Source organism: Saccopteryx bilineata, chromosome 6 (assembly GCF_036850765.1).
Source record: "Saccopteryx bilineata isolate mSacBil1 chromosome 6, mSacBil1_pri_phased_curated, whole genome shotgun sequence".
In the NCBI taxonomy this organism is placed as follows: domain Eukaryota; kingdom Metazoa; phylum Chordata; class Mammalia; order Chiroptera; family Emballonuridae; genus Saccopteryx; species Saccopteryx bilineata.
In genome coordinates, this window is record NC_089495.1 from 101,125,899 (window position 1) to 101,149,077 (window position 23,179).

A 23,179-nucleotide genomic window follows, 5' to 3' on the forward strand; every position below is an offset into this window, starting at 1 on the left:
AAAAGGTAAAGGGATTGAGCAAAGAAAAAGAAAACTCAGACACTAGCAACAGTATGAGGATCACAAGAGGGAAAGGAGGGCATGGGGAAATGGAAGAGTAGAGGGTGATAAATGATGATGCAGGGAGACTTGACCTGCGGTGGTGAACACAATACCATGTACAGATGATATATTATAGAATTATACAACTGAAACCTATATAATTTTATTAACCAAAGCCACCCCAATAAATTCTATACAAATTTTTACAAAAAGATTTGGGGCACTGTGAATGACACCTCTTCACTACAACATCCCCATATTGATCTTTCAAAGTTAAAAAATTTTCTGGTTTACAAAGTTCCAGAGCCTAGGAACTGTGGTGATTGAATAATAATCTAAAAAGGGAGCATGGTGCCTCACTGGTGGTGGTACAGTAGATAGAGCATCAACCTGAGATGCTGAGGACCCAGATTTGAAACCCTAAGGCATCAGCTTGAGCATGGGCTCACCAGTTTGAGTGCGAGGTCACTGGCTTGAGCGTGGGATCATTGAGATGATCTTATGGTTGCTGGCTTGAGCCTAGAGCAGTGTTTCCCAACCTTTTTTGTGCCATGCCCCACCTTAACCTTTCTAAAATTTTTATGTCCCCCTCTATGTAACATACATAATTTTTAACATTAAAAAATTTATTTGTTCACTTAATAAACATAAATGATAGGTTCTAGGAAGAAATCACTATGAAATTGTTAACAAAACACAGTAAGTAAAATTTCAAAACATATAATGAAAAACAGAAATTTAAATTCCAAATAATTTTAATACATATTTTTCTATATTAATTTATTATTTTAATTTAGTGTGATCCTTGCACTTGATGCTTGCTGCACAGAAATTTTATATTAGGTTCCAATTTGGTTAGCTTTAGTCTCAAGTCTCCATGTTGTGTTATATCCAGCCGATTTCTTTTTTTTTACCAGTAAATCATTTACAGCACTAAATCCACATTCAGCTAAAAATGAAGATGGAAACGGTAGCAATAGTTTTCTTGCACATTTGGTTGAATTTGGGTATTTGATTTCTGTTTCCTCACAAAGCCATGCCATCGCTCCTTTAATATTAAATAAAGCTTTAACTGACTCATCATTTTGCAATTCTGTGAGTTCTTCTTGATACTGCATATTTGATATATCAGACAAATCCACTAACATTGGCTGCATCATCCATGTTGGGAAATCAATTTGTTTTAAATCAGAAAATCTTTCTTTTAAATCAGCCAATAGAATATTCAAATGATTGACAATAACAAGTAAAGCGGTATCAGTTACTTCACATTTTTGGAGCCAATGAAGCTGTTTCAAGTTTTTGTTGTTAATATGTTTCTGACATAACTCAATATTGGTAATGAAACCAAATATCTTTGCTTCTGCATCGACAAGAGTTTTATTTGTTCCTTGAAGTTGCTTATTTAATATATTTAGTTTTTCAAAGATATCGGCTAAATAACTCACAAATGCTTTACCATCTATTGTTAACAGATACTTCATTTCAGGTTTGTCGCTTAAAAAATCACTAAGAGTATCAAACAGTTCCATAAATCTTTTCAAACAGTTACCTTTAGATAGCCATCTTACTTCAGTATGAAGTAAAAGTCTCACATGGTCTTCATTTTGTTCTTCGTGAAATAGCTTGAAAAGATGCTCACATTTGGCACTAGCTTTAATAGCATTAACACACTTTATTACTGAATGTAATACTTCATTCAGAACAGGCGAGATGTTTTTAGCTACCAAGTTTTCCCTATGAATAACACAATGCACAAGAATCACTTCTGGATTCACATCTTTCATCAATTTTAAGCAGCCATTTTTCTTGCCCATCATATTGGGAGCACCATCTGCAGCACAAGATGTTATATTTTTCATTGGTATATCATTGACATCTAAGTAGTTTTTTAGCTTATTATATATATCTTTGGAGGTAGTGGTGCTTTCTAATCTTTTACAGAACAACATTTCTTCAGCAAAATGTCCTTTATCAATATATCTTACATAAGTTATCAATACTGCCTCACTGTCTCTCAAAGTTGATTCATCTATTTGCAAGGAGAATTTTCTTGTTTTCAGCTTTTCTTTTTTATTTATTTATTTATTTTATTATTTTTTTTACAGAGAGAGAGAGTGAGTCAGAGAGAGGGATAGACAGGGACAGACAGACAGGAACGGAGAGAGATGAGAAGCATCAATCATTAGTTTTCCATTGCGCGTTGCAACACCTTAGTTGTTCATTGATTGCTTCTCATATGTGCCTTAACCACGGGCCTTCAGCAGACTGAGTAACCCCTTGTTGGACCCAGTGATCTTTGGTTTAAGCTGGTAGGCTTTCGCTCAAACCAGATGAGCTTGTGCTGAAGCTGGCGACCTTGGGGTCTCGAACCTGGGTCCTCTGCATCCCAGTCCGACGTTCTATCCACTGCGCCACCGCCTGGTCAGGCTTCAGCTTTTCAATAAGTTGTTTTTCAATATCCTCACTCATTTTGTCTATTCTTCTGCTAACAGTATTGTCACTGAGTGGCATAGCTTTTACATCTTTGTCATCTTTTTCAAGAACCATTTTAAGAAATGCTGATATTGACGATTTTATTAAATTCTCTCCTATAGTGTGATTTTCTCCAGTTTTAGTGATGAATAAAGAAATTTGATAACTAGCCTCAAGAACACGATTATTAGTTGAAGTATGAGCAGTAAATAGAGACTTTAATGTTGTTCTTTTATCAAAAATTTTCTTTAAAGTTTTAAAGTAACTCAAATCTGAATTAATATGAGCACTATGTTTTGCCTTCAAATGCGCCTCAAGACGACCTCGTTTCATTGATTCATTGGTCAAGCATTGCTGGCATAAAAGACAAAAAGGAATCCGCTCATCGTGAACAGTGGGTATGAACCCAAATTTTAAATATTCCTCCGAATATTGACTAGTTTTTTTCTTGTTTGCACCACTCATTTTACTATGGGCTATAAGAAATAAAAATAAGATCAATTAAAAACTAATATTAAAATATGTGTTAAAATATATTCAATGTGACATAGAGTAAACGTATACTAAAAATTCATATTTATTTAAATGTATATAACACATTTACTACACTACCACCGCAAATCAAAAGGTATCTATATTTTTTCCACTTGACAAAATTTTCTAGAAAGTTATGCTTCTAAAATTAAAATTGTCGTGCATGCACTATTATAGCCCCAATAATATTTATAAAATATTAGTGCTTTCTAGCCCTGATGCAAGAAGTACTTAATAAAGAGTTTAATATTGATAAAAATAAAATCAAATACTTACCAATTATATCTATACAATATATATATGTATATTTATTAAATCAACGAGCTTTTACAACAGTTTTGACTGACACTTATTTCAAATTAACACCAACTGAATGATGTGAAACACTACAGAAGTTGCGATGGGCCAATTAGGTGAGAATAACTGCATTGTTTAGCGAGTTTTTAAAACGTCCGGGGTTCCCCGCAGCAGACGGCACGCTCAGCGGTGAACCCAGGACGAAGTTTACTTGACGATGCCAATCACCCAGTTGATATTTTGTTCTCGTCAAATGAAATTATACTTAATAATTATTTACCGCAATTATTTAAGAATTGCATTTTTTGTTAAATTTGGCACTGATATCTAGCATTGCATTTAAATGGCCCCGGGGCGAAAGAGTTAAAGTCATGTCGAGTCCATTTTCAAATTGCCCCCCTTAACTATCGAATTGCCCCCCTGTGGGGCGTGGGCCCCACGTTGGGAAACACCGACTTAGAGGTTGCTGGCTTGATGCTCAAGGTTGTTGGCTTGAGTGTAAGATCATAGACATGACCCCATGGTCCCTGGCTTGAGCCCAAAGGTCACTGGTTTTAGTTCAAGGTTGCTGGCTTGAGCAAGGGGTCACTGGCTTGGCTAGAACCCCCTGGGGAAGGCACACGAGAAGTCAATGAACACTAAAGTGCCAGAACTACAAGTTGATGCTTCTCATCTCCTTCCCTTCTACCTCCCTCTTTCTATCTCTTGCTAAAACAAAAGAGTGGGGGATATAGTGAAGCTAAAAATCTGAAGGTCTTGAATATGCGTTAAAGAGCTTGAACTTGATTGAGTAGAGAATAGTGTGTCATTGAAGGAGCAGAGCAATGTCATTGGAACATATATTTATGCCTAGAACCCATCTCTTTGGAAGAATGGATGGAAAATAATGTTATATATTTCCACAGACAAAATGAAAACTCTGTCTTCTGGTCAATTTTCCTTTTCTCTATGTGGTTTTGTCTGTCTTGCTGCCCATTACTTATTGCTGGTTACCTATTCCTGTAATAATGGGGATATCTCACGTGATCACTGTAGGCCATCTTCAGAGAAACAGTCTGGGTGTGTGAGAATTTTGTTTTTTTAATTTTTTTTAAGTGAGAGGAAGGGAGATAGTGAGACAGACTCCTGCATGCATTCCAACTGGGATTCACCCGGCAACTCCTGTCTAGGGCTGACACTCAGACCAACAAAGCTATCCTCAGGGCCTGAGGTTGATGCTCAGATTAATTGATCAACTGGCTGTGAGAAGGGAAGAGAAAGAGAAACAGAGAGGGAAGGAAAGAAAAGCAGATGTTCACTTCTCATGTGTGCCCTTACTGGGGATCAGACCTGGGATGTTCGCATGCTGGACCAACACTTTATCCACTAAGCCAACCAGCCAGGATCTTGTTAATTCTATAATATATGCTTCTAGATTGGTTGCCCTTGATCATACTCCTTTGTATAAATACTTCTACTATTTTCTTATTTTTACCAACAATTTAGATCCAATCCAAAATCAAGGAAGGAACCTGGACTGTCTTTTCTGTGGGAATGCCTGTGGCTTATCAGCAGTCTCTTTGGACTCTCCATTGCAAGCTCTCAGGTTAGCTTTGGTGACAGACCTCTGTGCTCTATAATTATGTGGAGGGGTACTCAGAGGTAAGAAGGCCAGTCTTAGTGGTCTGCGTGGTCTGACCGCTGATTTGTGTAGGCCCCATGGATGCTTGATAAGTTTAGATTGCGGCTATAGATTCAGGGTCCTGGAGTGGTCAAGTCCATCAGTGATCAGATACAAAGGACTTGGTGGACTTGCCACATAACAAAAGCAATTTCTTCCTGGGAAAATTTTACCATTGAAAATATAAATATCAACAATATTATTTTTAAAATTCCTGTAAATGCTTGATCAGACGGTGACAGAGCATTGGACTGGGACACAGAGGACCCAGGTTCAAAACCCCAAGGTCACACAGGCTTGAGCGCGGGTTCATCCGCTTGAGCACGGATTCACCAGCTTGAGCGCATGGTCGCTGGCTTGAGTGTGGGATCATAAACATGACCCCATATCACTGGTTTGAGCCCTAAGGTCACTGGCTTGAGCCTGAGGTCACTAGCTTGATCAAGGGGTTACTCGTTCTGCTGTAGACCCCCAGCCAAGGCACATATGAGAATGCAATCAATGAACAACTAAGGAGCTGCAATGAAGAATTGATGCTTTTCATCTCCCTCCCTTCTTGTCTGTCTGTCCCTATCTGTCTCTCTCTCTGACTCTCACTCTGTCTCTGTCAAAAAAAAAAATCCCTGTAGTTGAAAGGCCTTGGCTATAGGGTGTCAGGTTGGGACAGAAACAGTGGGATGTCTTTGGTCAGCTGGCAGAGTGGCACAGGGTGCGACAAAGGCACAGAAAGCTGTTGCCTGGGAAACAGTCTTAGCTTTAGACATGACCACAGAGCTGAAGGAGAGAATGATATAAAGAGGTGATGGCTTGAGATCTTATTGGTTAGGCAGAAGGAAGGTCTCAAGGAGGAATCTGGAACCCTGATACAGACAGATCTCAGGTCCTGGGAAAGATGAAAGATCCATCTGAGTGCTATGGCAATAGAGGCATAGAAAAATCATGTGAGGATCTTGAGGAGCTGAGTCCCCCACTTCATGGGCTCTAGATATAACTCATGAGCAATGATACAGGTGGGCAGCAAGCTTTTGTGGTATAGACAAGGTTCTTTCAGTACTGTACCCATGCCCTCTCATCTGTTGTGGTACTTACTAGGTGTGTGACCTCTCACTGCCGGAAAGTACAGAAAGAATAGTACTTGGCTCTAGGGTTGCTTTGGAGTTGAAACGAAAGGCACACATGTAAAATTTTTATAACAGTCTCTGGTTCATAGCAGGTTATTATACAAGTGTTTAGTTTGTAAACATTAGAGTAAAGTATTCGTCCAACAACTATTTATTGAACATCTATTATGTGTCAGGTATGTAAAGACTGGAAATGAAGCAGTGAACAAGACCAGACCTGTGTTTACATGATGCTTTCATTCTTGAAGGAAGGCAGTTGGTAAACAAATGAACAAATAAAAAGACACAATAATATTAGACAGTGATAAGTGCTATGAAGACTACAAAAGAGATTAAGTAATTGAGAGAGACTGAAGAACTGCTTTAATCTAAGTGGCAGGGAAATGCTTTCAGGAGAGAAGACCCTGAATGAAAAGAAACCAGCCGAGTGAAGATTAGAGATGGAGCCTCACAGACAAAAGGAATAGCTTAGTCTCCAAGGCAGGAAGATGGGAAACACCAAGGACAGTCTGGCTGGCATGCAGAGAATGAAGGGTGAGTGGTATGGCATGAGGTCAGAGGAGGAGGCAGGGGACAGAATAAAACGATCTTAACATTTTTAGAATGTTTGCAAGAATTTCAGATATCTTCAAAGTGGTATGTGAAGCCATTAGTAAATGCTAAGCAGATAATTGACATGGTTTGAGTTGTGCTTTAAAAATACTCCTTCTGTCTTCCATGTTGAACAAGGATTGTACACGAGGGGCTGTAGAGGAAGCAGGGAGACCAGGTAGGAGCCCGGTGCGGTAGTCCAGTAACAGTCATGGTAGCTGACACCAGGGTGAAAGTAGAAAGAGCTAAAAATGATAGATTCATTTTGGAGGTAAAAGCGACAGCACTCGCTATATTTCCTCATGTATAAGACGCACTCTTTTTTGAAAAATTTGGGGTCTAAAAACTGGGTGTGTCTTATACAGTGGTTGTAGACATGTGGCATTTCAAATGCCATAGATGGAACTGAGGATAAGGCAATATATGAAGACAATGATATGTCATCAGACACAGATGTGTACATACTAACGGATGGGAGTTTTGACAGTGATGAGGAGTTTTATGAATTTTATGATGAATAAAACTTGAGTTCAATAACTTTCTGTGATATATTTTTTTTTCAAATTTCGGGCCCCAAAATTAAGGTGCATCTTATACATGGGAGCATCTTAAACATGGGAAATACGGTAAGTCTTTCACTTGAGCTACTGTGTGAATATTGATACTTTCTCCAGGAAACTGGGAGGGAAACAAGTTATGGGTGAAATCTATTTTGGATATGCTAAGTTTAACATGCACGTTCGATATCTGAGAGGAAACGTCAAGTGGGCAGGAGCATATATGAGAATGAAGTCTGGGAAAGAGTTAGGGTGCAAATATAAATATAAATGTCATCAGCATATAACTGGAATGTAAAGTCATGAGACTGCTGGGAGTTCCTGGGAAGGAACAGAAAGAGAAGAGAAAGGGCTGTGGAATTGCACTCCAGGTCTCATCGGCAATCAGTGTGAGGAGCCAGCAAAGGAGCCTGAGAAGGAGTGGCCAGCAAGGAGGGAAGAAAACTGAATGAGTATAATTCCATGGTTCTTTGTGAACACAGAAGTCAAGAGAAGGAAGTACTTTTAAAAGCAGGGAGTGGTCAATGCTGTGTAAAGTTCAAGTGTTGTTGGCGGACTAAGTCAAGTGAGAACCGAAAAGTGTCCATTGGATTTGTCAACATGGAGGATGCTGATGAGCTTGACAACTGGCCACTGTGGCCGGGGAGGGACAGGACTGGGGTGTAAGTGAGTTAAGGAGAGGTTGGAGAGTGGGGCTAACAAATATAGAATATTACTTTCATTAAAAAACTTAATAAGTGTTCCATAATAATGACACTTTATCTTTAATCTTAGCTTTTGGAAAGTTTTTAAATTCGTTAACTGTATGCTCAAACAAATTAAACATCATAACTAACTCTGTGGCCTCCTCACTGACTGATTCGAACAGGAAGTGTTTCTTTAGGAAAGTTTACTCCGTAGGCACATTCATCTCACGTCTAGTCATAGATAGAATATTCTTTAGACTGTGAGGCAAAATATCAGCCTAATAATAAGTCAATTCAACCCACTATTGTTTATTCACTTTGATTTCTTCATTCAAAGTTACATTTTAAAAACTAAATTATAAGAACCTTGTGTTTAAAATAGGTTTCCAATCTCATCTCCACTCCCTCCCCAAAGGGTAAAGCCTGTTCCAGCTTGTATTCTTGACTCCACCCTAGAGGAAACTGTTAATTTCTGTATCTTTCAAGATGCCAGACTGGTTAGTCAGAGGATTTTTAAGCTCCTTCAACATGCCTCCCTCTCCACTTCAATCACCACTCCTATGATTCCCTGCTTCTTCAACCTGTGTTTAAAAAATTATATATATCTATATATATAAAACATAAAACATTTATATTTATGAAAAGAGAAGTCGATCTTTTGAAATAGTATCTGTCTTCTAGTTTTGAAGATATAATATCAGGGTATTAAAGATAGAGGATAATGAGTTCTTATCATTGAACCTCACTTGCCTTCCAGGAGTTACAAGGATTAATTAGTCAATCAAATAATGTGCTCACTGCTTGCTACTATCATTAAGCCAAAGATGTGAACACAGGAAGTCTTTGCTGCTGTATTAAGCCCTTCGTGATCCATTACGCATTCATTTCTTCAGTCTTATCTGATATTCACCATCTCATCCTGTAGTTGACAGTCATTTCACAATTCTTTGCAGCACGTGAAAGCAGCAGCAGAACTCTCTTTTGCTTCTTGGCATTTGTAAAAAATTGGGGTTTCTGCCTGACCTGTGGTGGCGCAGTGGATAAAGCGTTAACCTGGAAACACTGAGGTTGCCGGTTCAAAACCCTGGGCTTGCCTGGTCAAGGTGCATATGGGAGTTGATGCTTCCTGCTCCTTCCCCCTTCTCTCTCTCTCTCTCTCCTCTCTATAATGAATAAATAAAATCTAAAAAAAAAATTAAAAAAAAAAATTGGGGTTTCTCCTGTGAGACTACTTCCTTGCACCTGTCCCTTTTCTAACCAACTTGATCTTGCTAATGAATGAGAGTTAGGGCTCACGTTTAGATGTCACTTCCACCAGGAAGTCTTCCTTAACTATCCATAATTGGATTAGGCATCTCTTCTACATGCTCTGAAACTCCCTGTGTCATTGCACTTAGTATGTTTTATTATAAAGGTTCATATATGTCTCTGATACCAAGTGTAAGTACATATTCACTGAATGAATGAATGAAATAACTGTGACTCTGTATGTAATAAAAAAATTTCCTTTAACACACTCAAAAACTTACAATGATAATTAAACATTAAGTGAATTACAACTGTAACTTCAATGAACAGTTTGTAAAGTTCTAAAAATATCACACCTATGACCAGAGACACTTTGTTAATTTTAGAGAATATTTTAATGTGATTTGTACATGTTAGTGATTTGGACAAAGTTAAGTTTTCAATATATTCTTATGGGTAAAGAAGTTAAAATGTAAGGTTTTGACAGTTCCTTGGTGACGCAAAAAGCAGAGGTATCATTAAATCATTCTCACATCCATGTTAGCAGTTCTGTGACATCCTCTTCGGCTTGCGACAGTGCACATCCTCATTTATGAAGACTAAATGAAAACAGCCTCACTCTTCCAGCCCCCTGCCAGTTTCCTCCTTTCCCTCACCTCTTCAGTCACTACCCTTGTGATGCCCAGCCTGCCACCGGCCTCACAGGATGCATACGTGTGAGTGTCCACTGGGGTGGGGCTGCATAAGAGGGAGAGGCAGGATCGGGCAGACAGAACGGCATGTGCTTTGTTCCAGGCTCGGGCACAGCTGGAAGCCACTTGTGGCAGAGGCATGAGGCAATGCCAGTGGGGTCAGACAGAACTCCGGAGGTTCTGTCTCATTATCTGCTTGTGTTCCTCCAGGTCCCTATCTGGGCTAAAAGGGCTGGAGTCGGAAAGGTGGAGGACAGGAAGGGACAACTAAAAAAGACTGGCCAGGTCCCTGGGAGGATGGGAAAGCGGTGGTACAAGAAGCAGAGGCAAAGGAAAGCAAATGAACAGAGCTAACTAGGCAAGGGGGCGTCATGGGCAAGAACTGGGAAAGAGGAGAGCCAGGCAAGACCCAGCCTGTCTGAGACCTTTGTACTAAGGGCCGCTGCTGTATCCTGGGGCAACAGGAAAGAAAACAAGCATTAGTACTAGCTTCCAGTTCACGTCATGACACAGTTAACCTTTATGGTGTGTTCCTCTTCCTTGACTCTTTAATTCTTGGCTCTGAAGAAATAGAGTTCTTACTCCTCACCTGGGCATCAGAACTTTCCCCAGGTTAGGCATTTCAGTCACGTTTCTCTCCACTAGCTGCTTCCCACTTGCCTAAAACATGCTTGCCTCTCTTTGCTACAAAACAACATCGCTTCCTCCCAACAAAGTTCTTCAAGTATGTGAGGTCCATTCTCCTATTGCTCCTTCCTGATTCTTATTCTGCCTCTCTGACAGGACTTCTCCATGCTCAGCGCTCCACATGCTAGCTCTACTTCTTACAAGTCCTCTGACCTCAGGCAAATTGTTTAATCTCCTCATCTGTAAAATGGGGATATACCTCCTATAGTTGTTGTTATGATTTAATTCAAAATGTCACTTACTTAAAAGGGGGCTTTAAAAGCCTGCTATAAAAAAAAAAAAAGCCTGAGCCCTGGCTGGTTGGCTCAGTGGTGGAGCGTCGGCCTGGTGTGCGGGGGACCCGGGTTCGATTCCCGGCCAGGGCACATAGGAGAAGCGCCCATTTGCTTCTCCACCCCCCTTCCTTCCTCTCTGTCTCTCTCTTCCCCTCCCGCAGCCAAGGCTCCATTGGAGCAAAGATGGCCCGGGCGCTGGGGATGGCTCTTTGGCCTCTGCCCCAGGCGCTAGAGTGGCTCTGGTCGCAGCAGAGCGACGCCCCGGAGGGGCAGAGCATCGCTCCCTGGTGGGCAGAGCGTCGCCCCTGGTGGGCGTGCCGGGTGGATCCCGGTCCGGCGCATGCGGGACTGTCTCCCCATTTCCAGCTTCAGAAAAATACCAAAAAAAAAAAAAAAAAAAAAAAGCCTGCTCTGTGTGCACTTTTGTAAAATGTATGGTTTTCTACTTTTTTAGCTGTAGCTGCTAGTTTCAAAGAATATATGATTTCTTTCACAAGGGAATGAGGCTTAATGCTTCCCTGTTAATTTGTGTAACTTCTTTTCCTCTCCAGCTGCTACTTTTATGTTTGTGATAACATCTATCTATGCCAAACATTTTTAGTAGAGTATTTCATTTAGCCCTCAAATAGTACTGATAGATCGGTGCGATTATGCTCATTTACAAGGGAAGAAATTACTTGCCCAAGGTTGATGAGTAGAAGAGCAGTTTAGCAGCGAAGCCCATGTGTTTTCACTCAATGTTGTTATACCTCAAATTACACAATGCTACACCTCACTCTTCTTGTCTTTATTTCTTCCTTCCTTAGTTTTCCAAAAGAAAATACTCCTAACCTGCTCTGAGAAAATTAGTGTACAAATATTCGTTCCTCAATCTGGGCTGGTTTTGTTGAAGTTCGCTTCTCTCTTCCTAGTCTCAGAGGCTGTCACTGACCACTGTCCCCCACTTCTTTGTCCAGCCTCCCTGGCTCCTGATTTCTGTCTCTCCAAGGGCCACTGAGCTGAGCGCTAGGCTTCCCAGTTGATCCCTTGTCTGTTGCCTCAGTTCCTGGTAAATGCTTTGGCTTGGTTCCTGCTACTTGGTTCTGCAAAGCCCTGTCCCTAGGACCGTGATGGTGAACATATGACACGCGTGTCAGCACTGACACGCGTAGCCATTTTTGATAACACGTGGCCGCATGCAGCCGCATACTAAAGAAGTATGGGTCCGCATGCCGAGAAGGACATTTCAAACATTTGCTGTAGTGTAGACACTCTGTACCGAGGTCTGTAAGCCAAAACAACAGAACTCTGGTACAGAGCGTCTAGTTCTGGGAATTCCGGTTAGGCCGTTAGGGGATCTTTGACCTCACTTTCAGCCGGTGCAGCAAGGAGCAGCGGAATGCCGCGGGAGACACATCTCTGGGGGCCCTGCGATTGCCATTACCAGCAACCATCATCCAATCTACTGTTCTGGGGTGTCATGGGTTTCTAATTGACTGTCATTCCTGAGATAAGTGAGGGGGAGGCTGGGAGAGGCGAGGGCCTGTGCTATGGGTGCCGTATCCCGCCATTAGAAATAGCAGCAGCCACCTTAATTTACATAAGATGCAACTTGCAGAATTTCAATTCAGCATCTGGGTTCAGGTGTTTGTTGACTTGAGGTCAAAGCTTGAGAATCTGGAAAGGTACTGCTTGGAGAATCAAGAGGAGTGCCACGACGAACAGGAAATTTGGAGTGCCTGGAACTGATTACCAGACACTTTTAGCACCCTGAAAAATATAGCAATGGCTTTACTCACAATTTTTCCCGCTACGTACTTTTGTGAGACCTTATTCTCAGCGTTAAATAATATCAAAACCAACAAAAGAAACATATTGACAGATGAAGTTAGTAGCGCTTGCTTGGGCTTGAAGTGTACAAAATACCAACCTTCAATTGAAGATTTAGCTAATGAAATTCAGAAATAAAAAGGTCACTAATAGGCAGGTTAGTTAAAGAATTCTCTCTCCCCTCACTTATCTTAGTTTACGGCACCCCACACAAGTTAAATAATATCAAGACCAACAAAAGAAACCAACTGACAGATGAACAAAGAAGTCAATAAGCAGGTAAGTTAAATAATTAGTTTTTGGTTTATTAAATAGTTATATATTACAATTATACATTTTTGTTATTTAAACTATAAATATCCCGAAATTATGGTTTTTTTCTTGAAGTGACACACCATCCAAGTATGCTCGGTTTTTTGGCGAATTTTGACACACCAAGCTCAAAAGATTGCCCATCACTGCCCTAGGATTTAGAACTTTAACCTTGAATTTAAAGTGACTGGGCTCCTGTCACTGTCCAGATGAGGTCTACTGAATGTATTCTCAGGGATCACAGAAGTAAATTTCCTCATACTTGGCTCTGTGCAGTAGGTGGGAACCCCACAATTGCCATTGTTTGAATCACAACTAAACTTAGGTCACATTTTATTTTATACTTTAAAATTAATTAATTAGTTAATTAATTTACTTATTATTGATTTTACAGAGAGAGGAGAGGGAGAGGTAGTGGAGCAAGAAATATTAACTAGAAGTTACTTCACTTTAGTTGTTCATTGTTGGGTTGTCATATGTGTCTTGATTGGGCAAGCCCAGGGTTTCCAACTGGTGACCTCAGCATTCCAGGTCAATGCTTTATCCCAGGCGTAGCCAACAGTTTTTGCCCCCGGGGCCAGATTAGAAAGAAAACTTTTTTCATGGGCCGGACAAAATATTAAAATTAAAAAGTGTTAAATATAAAAACGATTTAAGTATACAAAATTTTATTATGTAATTTGTTTATGAATAAATGTAAGTAATTTAGCACAACAAATTAACAAAAAAAACTAATGTGACGTGTTGAGGCGCTTTGCATCGCCTATTATGTTTTTAATATCTGGCTCTATACTTGTAATAGCTATTCTTAACACAGCCTCCAAATGTAAATCATTCAATCTTGATCTTGTACTTTTATTTAGATACATTAAAGAAAAAGTTTGTTCACAAATATAAGTTGAGCTGAAGATTACTGAAGATATCGTAGTTTATGTATAACGATTTAAAAGTACCACTTATTTCATTTCCACAGTGCATTGTGCGGAGAATATTAAAAATTTAATCGCAGGCCGCATAAACTCATTATACGGGCTGGATCCGGCCCGCGGGTCATATGTTAGCCATGCTTGCTTTATCCACTGTGCCACCACAGGTCAGTCTATTTATTTATTTTGTTTATTTTATTGATTTTAGAGAGCAAGGAAAGGGGGGGGAGAGAGAAAAAGAGAGGAAGGAACACCCATCTGTTCCTGTATGTGCCCAGACCTGGGATCAAACTGGCAACTTCTATGTTTTCGGACAATGCTCTAACCAACTGAGCCATCCAGCCAGGGCATTGTCACATTTTATTTTATCTCGAACCCAATTATTCACATGTGTCTGTTCTAGAGGATAAAAACCTCTATGCCCCTGTTCTTTTCCCCTTATCCTCTGTCCCAATATATCTCTTTCATGCCTTTAGAGATTTATATTTCCCTAAATATGTTAGGGGGGTTGTTATTAATTAGACTATGATCAATTTTAATAATTTTGTTCTCTAGAAAGCAATACATGTTCATTGTGGGAAAATAAGAAGATCAAAGAACACCCATAATTTTAGCACATATCAAATAAAACAAGAAAGGACAATTACCTGGGATTATAGACTTCAAGTGCCCACCAATAATCACTAACTAACCACTTTGGGATATATCTTGCCAAACTTTTTAATGCATATTTATATAATATTTATATATTTTTACACATTGTGTTTTAATACATGTCTTTTTATTTATTGTATTTTTAGCATTATTACAGGTAAATATTTAGTCAATTTTAAAATAGTTTTAGCCTTGGCCAGGTAGCTGAGTTGGTTGGAGCATCATCCCAATATGCCAAGGCTGTGGGTTTGACCCTTGGTTAGGGCACAGAGCACATACAAGAATCAACCAATGAATACATAACTAAGTGGAAAAACAAATTTTTGTTTCTCTCTCTTTCTCTCTCTCTCTTTCCCTCTTTCTCTAAAACTCAATAAACTGAAAATTTTAATAATTAAAAAATATTTTTTTCTCTTGATATTATGTGAAATGAAGGCAGGAGAGCAATATAATAAGATCATTTGTAGATTTTTTTTTCACAAATCCTACAAATTGTGATAAATAATGATTGTCACCAAAAACCCTGCATCCATGAAGAACCATGAAGGATCCTTTTATTAAGACAGCAGGGACAGCAACCAATATGACTCAAGGAGAATAGGGTTAGCTATGGATCCTCTTTTTGTGTGCTCCACATTACTTTTATAAAGTGGAGTCAGAGCTGGAATTTCTATTACTTGCTTCAGGTGCATTTTTGTAAGATATAATCTATTTTTAAAGTAACTTCAAGTATAATCCTTCAGTACAGAGTTTTTATCAGATTATTTCTATGGGAAGGTTGTAAGTCTCCAGTATGTTCCATAAGAAATCTGTGTGGAACAGCGAGATCTGCTGCAGCTCTTTGCTTCTCCAGTGTGAAAACTCTATGCCTCGATTTTAGTTGGCTGCATTCCTCATGGACAATAATCCATGCTGTTAAGGTGCTCTGTCAGGAAGAAGAAACATCCTTCTATATTTATAAGGTACCACATTTCCCCATGTATAAGACACACCTTTTTCCAAAAAATTTGGGGTCTAAAAACTGGGTGAGTCTTATACAGCGGTTGTAGATTTTTTTACTTGCATTTTCCACTTTTTCGTGCTTGTTTTTGTGCTCATTGTTGAAGACAGTGATTCATCATCAGACACAAATGAGGACAAGCTAATAGATGGGAGTTTTGACAGTGATGAGGAGTTGTATGAATTTTATGATGAATAAAACTTGATTTCAATAAATTTATGTAATATATATATTTTTCAAATGTCAGGCCTCAAAATTAAGATGCATCCTATACATGGGATTGTCTTATACATGGGGAAATACAGTAACCTGAGAATAAATTTCTGGGTGCCCAGAAACATGACCACTGAAACTTATAAAAGTATACCATTGTGGTAGATTGTAAGTTCCAAAGAGGGTTGCATAAGTGTGTGTGTGTGTGTGTGTGTGTGTGTATATATATATATATATATATATATATATATATATTTCACCCCAAATGTTCCTCTTACAATGTTTCTGCTAATCCTCCTACTGACAAGTGAAGCCTATATTCCATACCCAAAGAAATAGGTGGGCTTTTGTGGTAGCTCCAATCAATTCATTTGGGGGAAGTGATGCTATATGATTTGTGAGGTGAGTTCATAACAGGATACAGCATTGATCTGGTTTGCTCCCTCAACACACACCTTGGGAGTTCTGATCTTACATATAAAAAATCCTGCCTGATCAAGTGGTGGCTCAGTGGACAGAGTGTTGGACTGGGATGTGGAGGACCCAGATTTGAAACCCCTAGGTTGCCTTCTTGAGTGCAGGCTCATCTGGCTTGAGTGCAGTTTCACCAGTTTAAGCATGGGGTTGCTGGCTTGAGCATGGGATCATAGACATGACCCCATGGTCTCTGGTTTGAGCCCAAAGGTCACTAGCTTGAAGCCCAAGCTTGCTGGCTTGACCAAGGGGTCACTTGCTCTGTTGTAACCCCTCAGTCAAGGCACATATGAGAAAGCAATCAATGAATGACTGAGATGTTGCAATGAAGAACTGATGTTTCTCATCTCTCTCCCTTCGTGTCTGTCTGTCTCTGTCAAAAAAAAAAAAAAAGAAAAAGAAAGAAAGAAAAGAAAAGAAAGAAAAGAAATCCATGCATGCAGGTACCCTGAGGCCATTATACTAGGTAGAGTAGTGAAGAGGCCTCTTAGAGATAGAGAAATACAGAAGGAACCGCAGCTGTGCCAGCTGTCATCTGTTTGAGTCTTCTAACACCCACTGCCAGACATTGGGTGGGTGGGAAGGGAGCCAGGAAAACACATAACTTCCTCAAAGAATCAAAAGTAACACCCCATAGGGCATAAATTACTCCCATGGGAAACAAGTCCCATTGAAGTTAAGTTTACTGTAAAACATTATAAAGCACATAAGAAAACATGCCACCACAAATGTGCCTCAGCAAGTGTAACAATTGAAAAAATTTGCACTCTATCATCTAGAGATAATAGAATAATTTGAAAGAAACTTTTATAAGTGTGTTTAAAATGTCCAAAGAAATAAAGAAAAGAATAGCCTTCAAGATAAAAATTTGATATTAGATATAGATAGATAGATAGATAGATAGATAGATAGATATAAGAACAGGCATATTTTAAAAAGTGTAAAATGAAAATTCTAGAAATTTTAGTGAATAAGCAGTTAAGGGACATTTAGAGAGTAGAAAATACAGCTGCAAAGAGAGTTAAGGTATTGGGGGCTAAATCCGAGGAAATCCCAAAGATCAGCACAGAAAAGTGAAAAGATGGAAAAAAAATTAAGACATGGAAGATAAAATGGGAAACCTCAACTTTTATTTAATAAATATCCCAGAAAGGTAAAATATAGAAAAATGTGTGAGGTGGGGGAGGGGAGAAATAATTGAATTATGAAAAGACTGGACATTTTCCAAAACTAAAAAAGGACTTCAGTTTGAAAATGCATATCAAGTCCTAAATAAGATATCTAAAGTAAAAATCCAAATAGACACTAATCAATAATGTAAACAACACATAAAAAAAGAAAATGCTAAGTTAGTATAGAGAAAAAAAATCATAAAGAAATTTAAATAAATATGAAATGAGAAAGTGGTAATAAATCCAAAGATGGTGATCATAATGTGACAGAGAGTGCTAGTTTTTACCTAAATCTATTCTCTATCATCTATATAGAGCTATGTTTGAGACATGGTTACCTAGCTAGTTTCCTCATTTTTCTACTCTTGCTGCTAGGTGTGACCATGTGAGTAAGTTCTGCTCAATGGAATATGAGCCAATGAGAAGTATGTCACTTGGGATCTAGGCCTTAAGAATTTGAGCTTGTGCTTCTTAATGCCCTCTTCTTCCTTCCTTCAGTTGGAACACACTGATCAGTTTCTACCACATATATAAAGGAAATGCCCTAAGGATGGGACAGCAATATGGAGTAAAGGAACCACCCCAATAACCTGGACCACTATTCACGACTATTTTAAGAGAGAGAAATATGTATTGTGTGCGGAGAAAGGCAGGGAGGAAGGACTTCTTTCTTATTACAACCTTTACCTTAATGAATATGTATGATAAATGAAAATTAATTAAAATAGACTGCTAAGAGGCAGCCACTCAGAATGAGTTAACAATATGGAAGTTCAACTGTTATTTACATGACACAGTTAAAACATAATGACTGAACCCTGGCCGGTTGGCTCAGTGGTACAGTGTCAGCCTGGCATGTGGATGTCCCAGGTTCAATTACCGGTCAGGGCACACAGGAGAAGCACCCATCTGCTTCTCCACCCTTCCCCCTCTCCTTTCTCTCTATCTCTTTCTTCCCCTCCTGCAGCCAAGGCTCCATTGGACCAAAGTTGGCCTGGGAGCTGGGGGTGGCTCCATGGTCTCTGCCTCAGGTGCTAGAATGGCTTTGGTTGCAATGGAGCAACAGCCCCAAATGGGCAGAGCATTGCCCCCTAGTGGGTTTCCTGGATGGATGTCAGTCGGGGCACAAGTGGGAGTCTATCTCTCTGCCTCCCTGCTTCTCACTTCAAAAAAATACAAAAAACAAAACAAAACCATAATGACTGAGGCCTTGGCTGGGTGGGTCAGCTGGTTTGAGTGTAGTCTTAATTTGTGAAGGTTGCAGTTTTGATCCCTGGCCAGGGAACATACAAGAACCAACTTAAAAAAAAAGAAGATTCAGACTGGTTGAAAATTTAAAAATGGAAAGATGTTTATTAGGTAACTACTAACAAAAAAAGCTATCGTATCATATAAAATAGAATTTAAGCTGAAAAAAAATGAACAGATAAACATGTAATAAACTTAACTAGGCAAACTGGGTTATAGTCCTGGTTCTGTGATTTGGGCATATTGATTTGTTCTTTTCTAGTTTCAGTTTTCATGTTTATAAAAAATGATGATAATATATTATTGTCAGAATTGTGAAAATTAAATGAGATTATGCATGGGGAATTGACTTTCAATAGCCATAAATATAGTAACAAAATTCTATCACATAATTAACTCATTCAACATTTACTGAGTTTACTATGCATCAGAAACTGTACTGAGAACTAGCAATATGGAGGTAAATCACTTATATAATACTTGCCATCAGAGAATATATGTCACAATTAGTGTAATAAAGTATTCTAAGCCATTATGGTACATTTAGTTTGGAAAGGGTGGCCAGTTCTAACCTGCAGTGGGGTTCAAAAGATTTCATCAAGAAAGTGACCTTAAGTTGAATGTTGAATGATGAGCAGGTATTTGGACAGGCTGGAGTAAGAGAAAGGGCATTCCATGAGGGTGCCGAATAAAAATAAATGGCTTGATAGGGAGCTGCATATGAGGAAGAGTGATGAAACTAGAGAAATGATACTGGCTAGGATATCAGCACTTCATTCTACAGGTAATGGAGAGCCATTTGACGGGCTTATCCAGGGAATGATGCTCTCGATGTTGTATTTTAGAAGGTTTATTTTGACCAAAATGTAAGAGAAGGCACAGGTACAGGTGCCACTAGGTTAGAGAAAGTGAGATTAATAAAGAAAGTAATGCAATGAATGTTTCAGGGGCTTGAAACCAGGAAGAGCAGCGAAATGGGAGGAAGGTGATAGACAGGAACATGTGGTGTGAGAAGGCAATGGGAGGGAGAAGGAGGAGCCTGGAACAATTTCCAGATTCCTCTTTGGGAGTCTGAGTGGATGGTGGAGACATTTTACTAGAGAGAGAAGCCAGCTGGCAGGAAAGTAAACTTCTGTTTCAGTCAAGCTGAGCTTAAAGCCCTTGGGACATCTGTGTAGAAATTTCTGGAAGGAAATTGCCTTTACAAAACTGGAGATCTGGGATAGGAATGGGACTTTATGAGTTAGCACATGGTTGGTAATTGAAGTCATAGGTGAGTCTGGATAGATAGGCGGTATTAGAAACAGACCAAGACAGGCTATTTGGGCACTCCAACATGGAAGAGATGGCGAAGGGACTGAGAAGAAATGGTTTGAGAACGTGGAGACTGAAATGTCATAGGGGCCAATGGAAGGTATAGTTTCAAGGATAAAAGTCTGGTCCCCAATGACAAATTCTGCAAATAGGTTAAGTAAGAAGAGAATTGGAAGCGGCAGCGGCGGCGGCGGGGTGGGGGTGGGGGGGAGGGTAGGACCACCCAAACCCAAGTGTTTAGAACATTTTCAAAGCGACCGATGGCCTTCGCCAGGGCCCTCTTTTCTGTAATAGTTGCTGCAGAAGTCGGTTTGCAGGGAAGAATGATTAAGTGGATGTGCAATTAACAACAGGATTTTATCTCCCAAAGAGCTTGGCTGTGAGGAGTTGAGGACTGGAGGCAGACCTGATCAAGTAGGTGTTTTCAATGTTTGTTTTTAAAATGTGCAATTTATGTTTGACATGATTAGGGGCCATGGGAAGATGCTGATAGAAAAAGCCTGAAAGTCCAGGAGAAAAACTAGCTTGTGAAAACCGATCTTGGATTGGAACTAGATGGAAACAGACTCAAACGCCAAAAAGATGATCGTAAAGTTATTTGTAACGTTTTCAAAGGGCGGGGAAAGATGACTTGCCATTTATTAAGCATATCTTGCGAGCCAGCCTCTTGCCCTACTCTGAATATAGTGCTCGAATTGGAAGGCAGAGTGAATTCTATTCGGGTTTTTCTTTCCAAGAAACCGTTAATGATGATAAATGAATAAAAGTAGCACTCTCTCAAGCTTAAGAAGTTAACGGACCTGCAATCTTTTTAGAATCTCCATGAGTAATCTATCCCTGGCGCAGTTGGTTCAAGAGCAGCTCCAGAGTGCATGTCTCTCCCTCGCTCTGTGGAAGTCGGTACTGTCCAGTGCGATTTCGTTCAAGCCTCAGCGCCCATGAGCCCAGGAGAGGGGAGGCGCCTGCAGCGTGGGCAGCCCGCGGTGGAGCGAGGCGGGCGCCGGCTGCGGCGCCGGGAGAGGGAGAGAGGGAGAGAGGCACTGGAGCCGCCTGCCGGGACGCCCGACCACCGCCACTACGGCCGCCCGCGCGTCGGCCAGCCCGGCCTGTGCTTTCCCCGCCGATCCCGGGGGAGGTCGTTCCTGGGCTCCCGGTGCCAGTGACCACCGCGCGGCCGCTTTCGGTTCCGTGCCTTATAAGGCCTGACAGAGGGGTCACGTGCGCCCCGGGCCGCCCGCCGAGAGGAGGGGGCGCAGGGGGAGGGACGGGAAACGGAGAGGAAAAGGGGAGGGAGCCGGGGGCGGAGGAAAGAGCGAGGGGCGGATTCTGCGGCCCCGGGAGGCGTCCGCGGCGGGGAGCGGATCCCGTGGAGCTGGACCGAAGAGGAGGAGGAGAAGAAGGAGAAGGAGGAGGAGGAGGAGGTGGAGGTGGAGGTGGAGGAGGAAGGGACCCGAGCGGGGGCGGGAGAGCGCAGCGCGGCGGAAGCCGGAGACGGCAGGAGGGCCGGAGGCTGGCCCCGGGCGGGAGCCGGGTGGCGGCGGCGGCGGCGGCGGCAGCGGCCGGGAGGACCGCGGCGAGGGAAGCGCATCCAGCGGCGGCCCGGCTCCGTGCGCTCGGGCTGACGGCGGGCGCGGGCCGGCGCGATGGAGCCGCAGCACGTGCGCCCCGCGCCCGGCGCCCGCAGCCCGGCCTGGGAGGAACCGGTGGGTACAGCGCCCGCGCCCGCCCCCGCCTATTTCTTCTCAGCTCCCCCCCGCCCCGGCCGGGTTCCGTTCAGGAAATAGCCCGGGATGAGGTCCCCAGCTGCTTCCCAGCCGGGGCTGCGCTTCCTCCGCCGCCCAGGCTCCTCCTCGCGCGCCGGCCGGAGCGCCTTTGTCCCGCCAGCCGAAGTCTTCCCGAGGGGCCGCGGGCGAACCGCTGACGATGGTCCTGGGAGGACCGTTTCCGCGCTTCATCGATTTGTCAACTTTTAAACTTGATTTTAGAGCGTTGTGGTGGGTAGAGAGAAGAACCAGGTTCTGGGGTGAGCTTGTGGGACGCGGAGGAGACGGATGTCCCCTCCCGAGACCGCGCCCTGGCGGTCACCTGGGCGCGCAGGTTCCTGAGGACCGACGCTTCGGGAGGCTGATTGCAGCTGGCCGCCCAGAACCACGCCTCAGACTCCTGTTTGCCGCTAAAGCCCCGGGGTTTTCTAGGGTTCAAGGGTTTGCCAGAGATGAAGCGGGAACCTAACCTCGATTCCGCTGCCCATGCAACGCGTAGGTTAGGTCATTTTAGGGACCGAGAGTAGTGTACTGTGTTATGTGTGTGAGGGTAAGAAGGAGAAGACGGGGGTGGGGGCGGCTTTGGATTTGTTACCTCTAACTCCTTCAACTTCCTTCTTTCTGTCAACTCAGTCGGAACCACCTCATAACCCTCCAGGGATCCTACCCCGGAATCCCTGTCTCACTCAGAGCTTTGTAAAGCCACTGTGGGCTGCCTTTTCCCTGGCATCAAATTTTGGCTCTCCATGCCCTGCCTTGATATTTGCTACACTGTTTTGGTTTGAAATTCTTGAACCGATCGGAAAAGCCTTGTCCGAAATTTCTGGGCTTATCCGTGTTGTTTTCAGAGTATTCTGATGGTCTTTTCCCAGGGACTGCGCGTGTCTGCTCAGGCTGGCCCCCTGCTGAGAGCTTCTAGGTCAGGTGCCAGGCTTGGTTCTCCTTTTTATTTTATGATATGTACACTCCCAACTCCTTTGCCCAGAGTACTTTTCTCTGCCTCCTGTTTCCCGACCTTTCGTAAGTGTCCTTGGACACTGACTCTTCTGTATCTGCAGCTGTCTTTGCTATTGCAAAACTGAACATTTTGTTAGGTTGCCCCAACATCTGCTCATATTCTATTGTGATTAACACTGGCGGTCACATTATTCTTGAAATTAAACTAACAATTTAATTTTGAAGTTTAAATCAAAGATTACTGAGAACTAAATTCAGTAACTGACTTGTTTTTGTTACGTTTTTACTTTTACGCTCACCTATATGGAATCCCTTTTGAGCCTGGATACTTTAAGCCATCACCAATTACAATGAAAGTATTTACTTTTCTTTAGGGTGCTGATGCCAGAACCTCCCTGTGCCTAGAAATACACAGAGAAACCTTTTTTTTTTTACATCTTAAAGTGACAAAAATGAAAATGCTCATTTCTTA

At 41.5% G+C, this 23,179-nt stretch overlaps 2 protein-coding genes across 5 annotated transcripts in view; both read left to right on the forward strand.

Annotated features, from left to right (window-relative positions):
• The first annotated feature begins 20,859 nt into the window (after positions 1 to 20,859).
• Positions 20,860 to 21,609, forward strand: LOC136309347 (octapeptide-repeat protein T2-like). Its single transcript, XM_066237524.1, has 2 exons — positions 20,860 to 21,091; positions 21,188 to 21,609. The coding sequence occupies exons 1-2, from the start codon at positions 20,860 to 20,862 to the stop codon at positions 21,607 to 21,609; spliced, it is 654 nt and encodes a 217-aa protein (XP_066093621.1).
• The window catches only part of DGKH (diacylglycerol kinase eta), a 236,050-nt gene continuing 234,326 nt past the window's right edge, over positions 21,456 to 23,179 (forward strand). For 3 of the 4 annotated variants that reach the window (XM_066234070.1, XM_066234074.1, XM_066234073.1), the window contains exon 1: positions 21,456 to 21,690. In XM_066234070.1, the coding sequence (XP_066090167.1) occupies positions 21,631 to 21,690 (60 nt within the window). In that variant the 5' untranslated portion in view covers positions 21,456 to 21,630. The remainder of the gene's footprint in view (positions 21,691 to 23,179) is intronic. The other variant, XM_066234072.1, reaches the window with a different exon arrangement.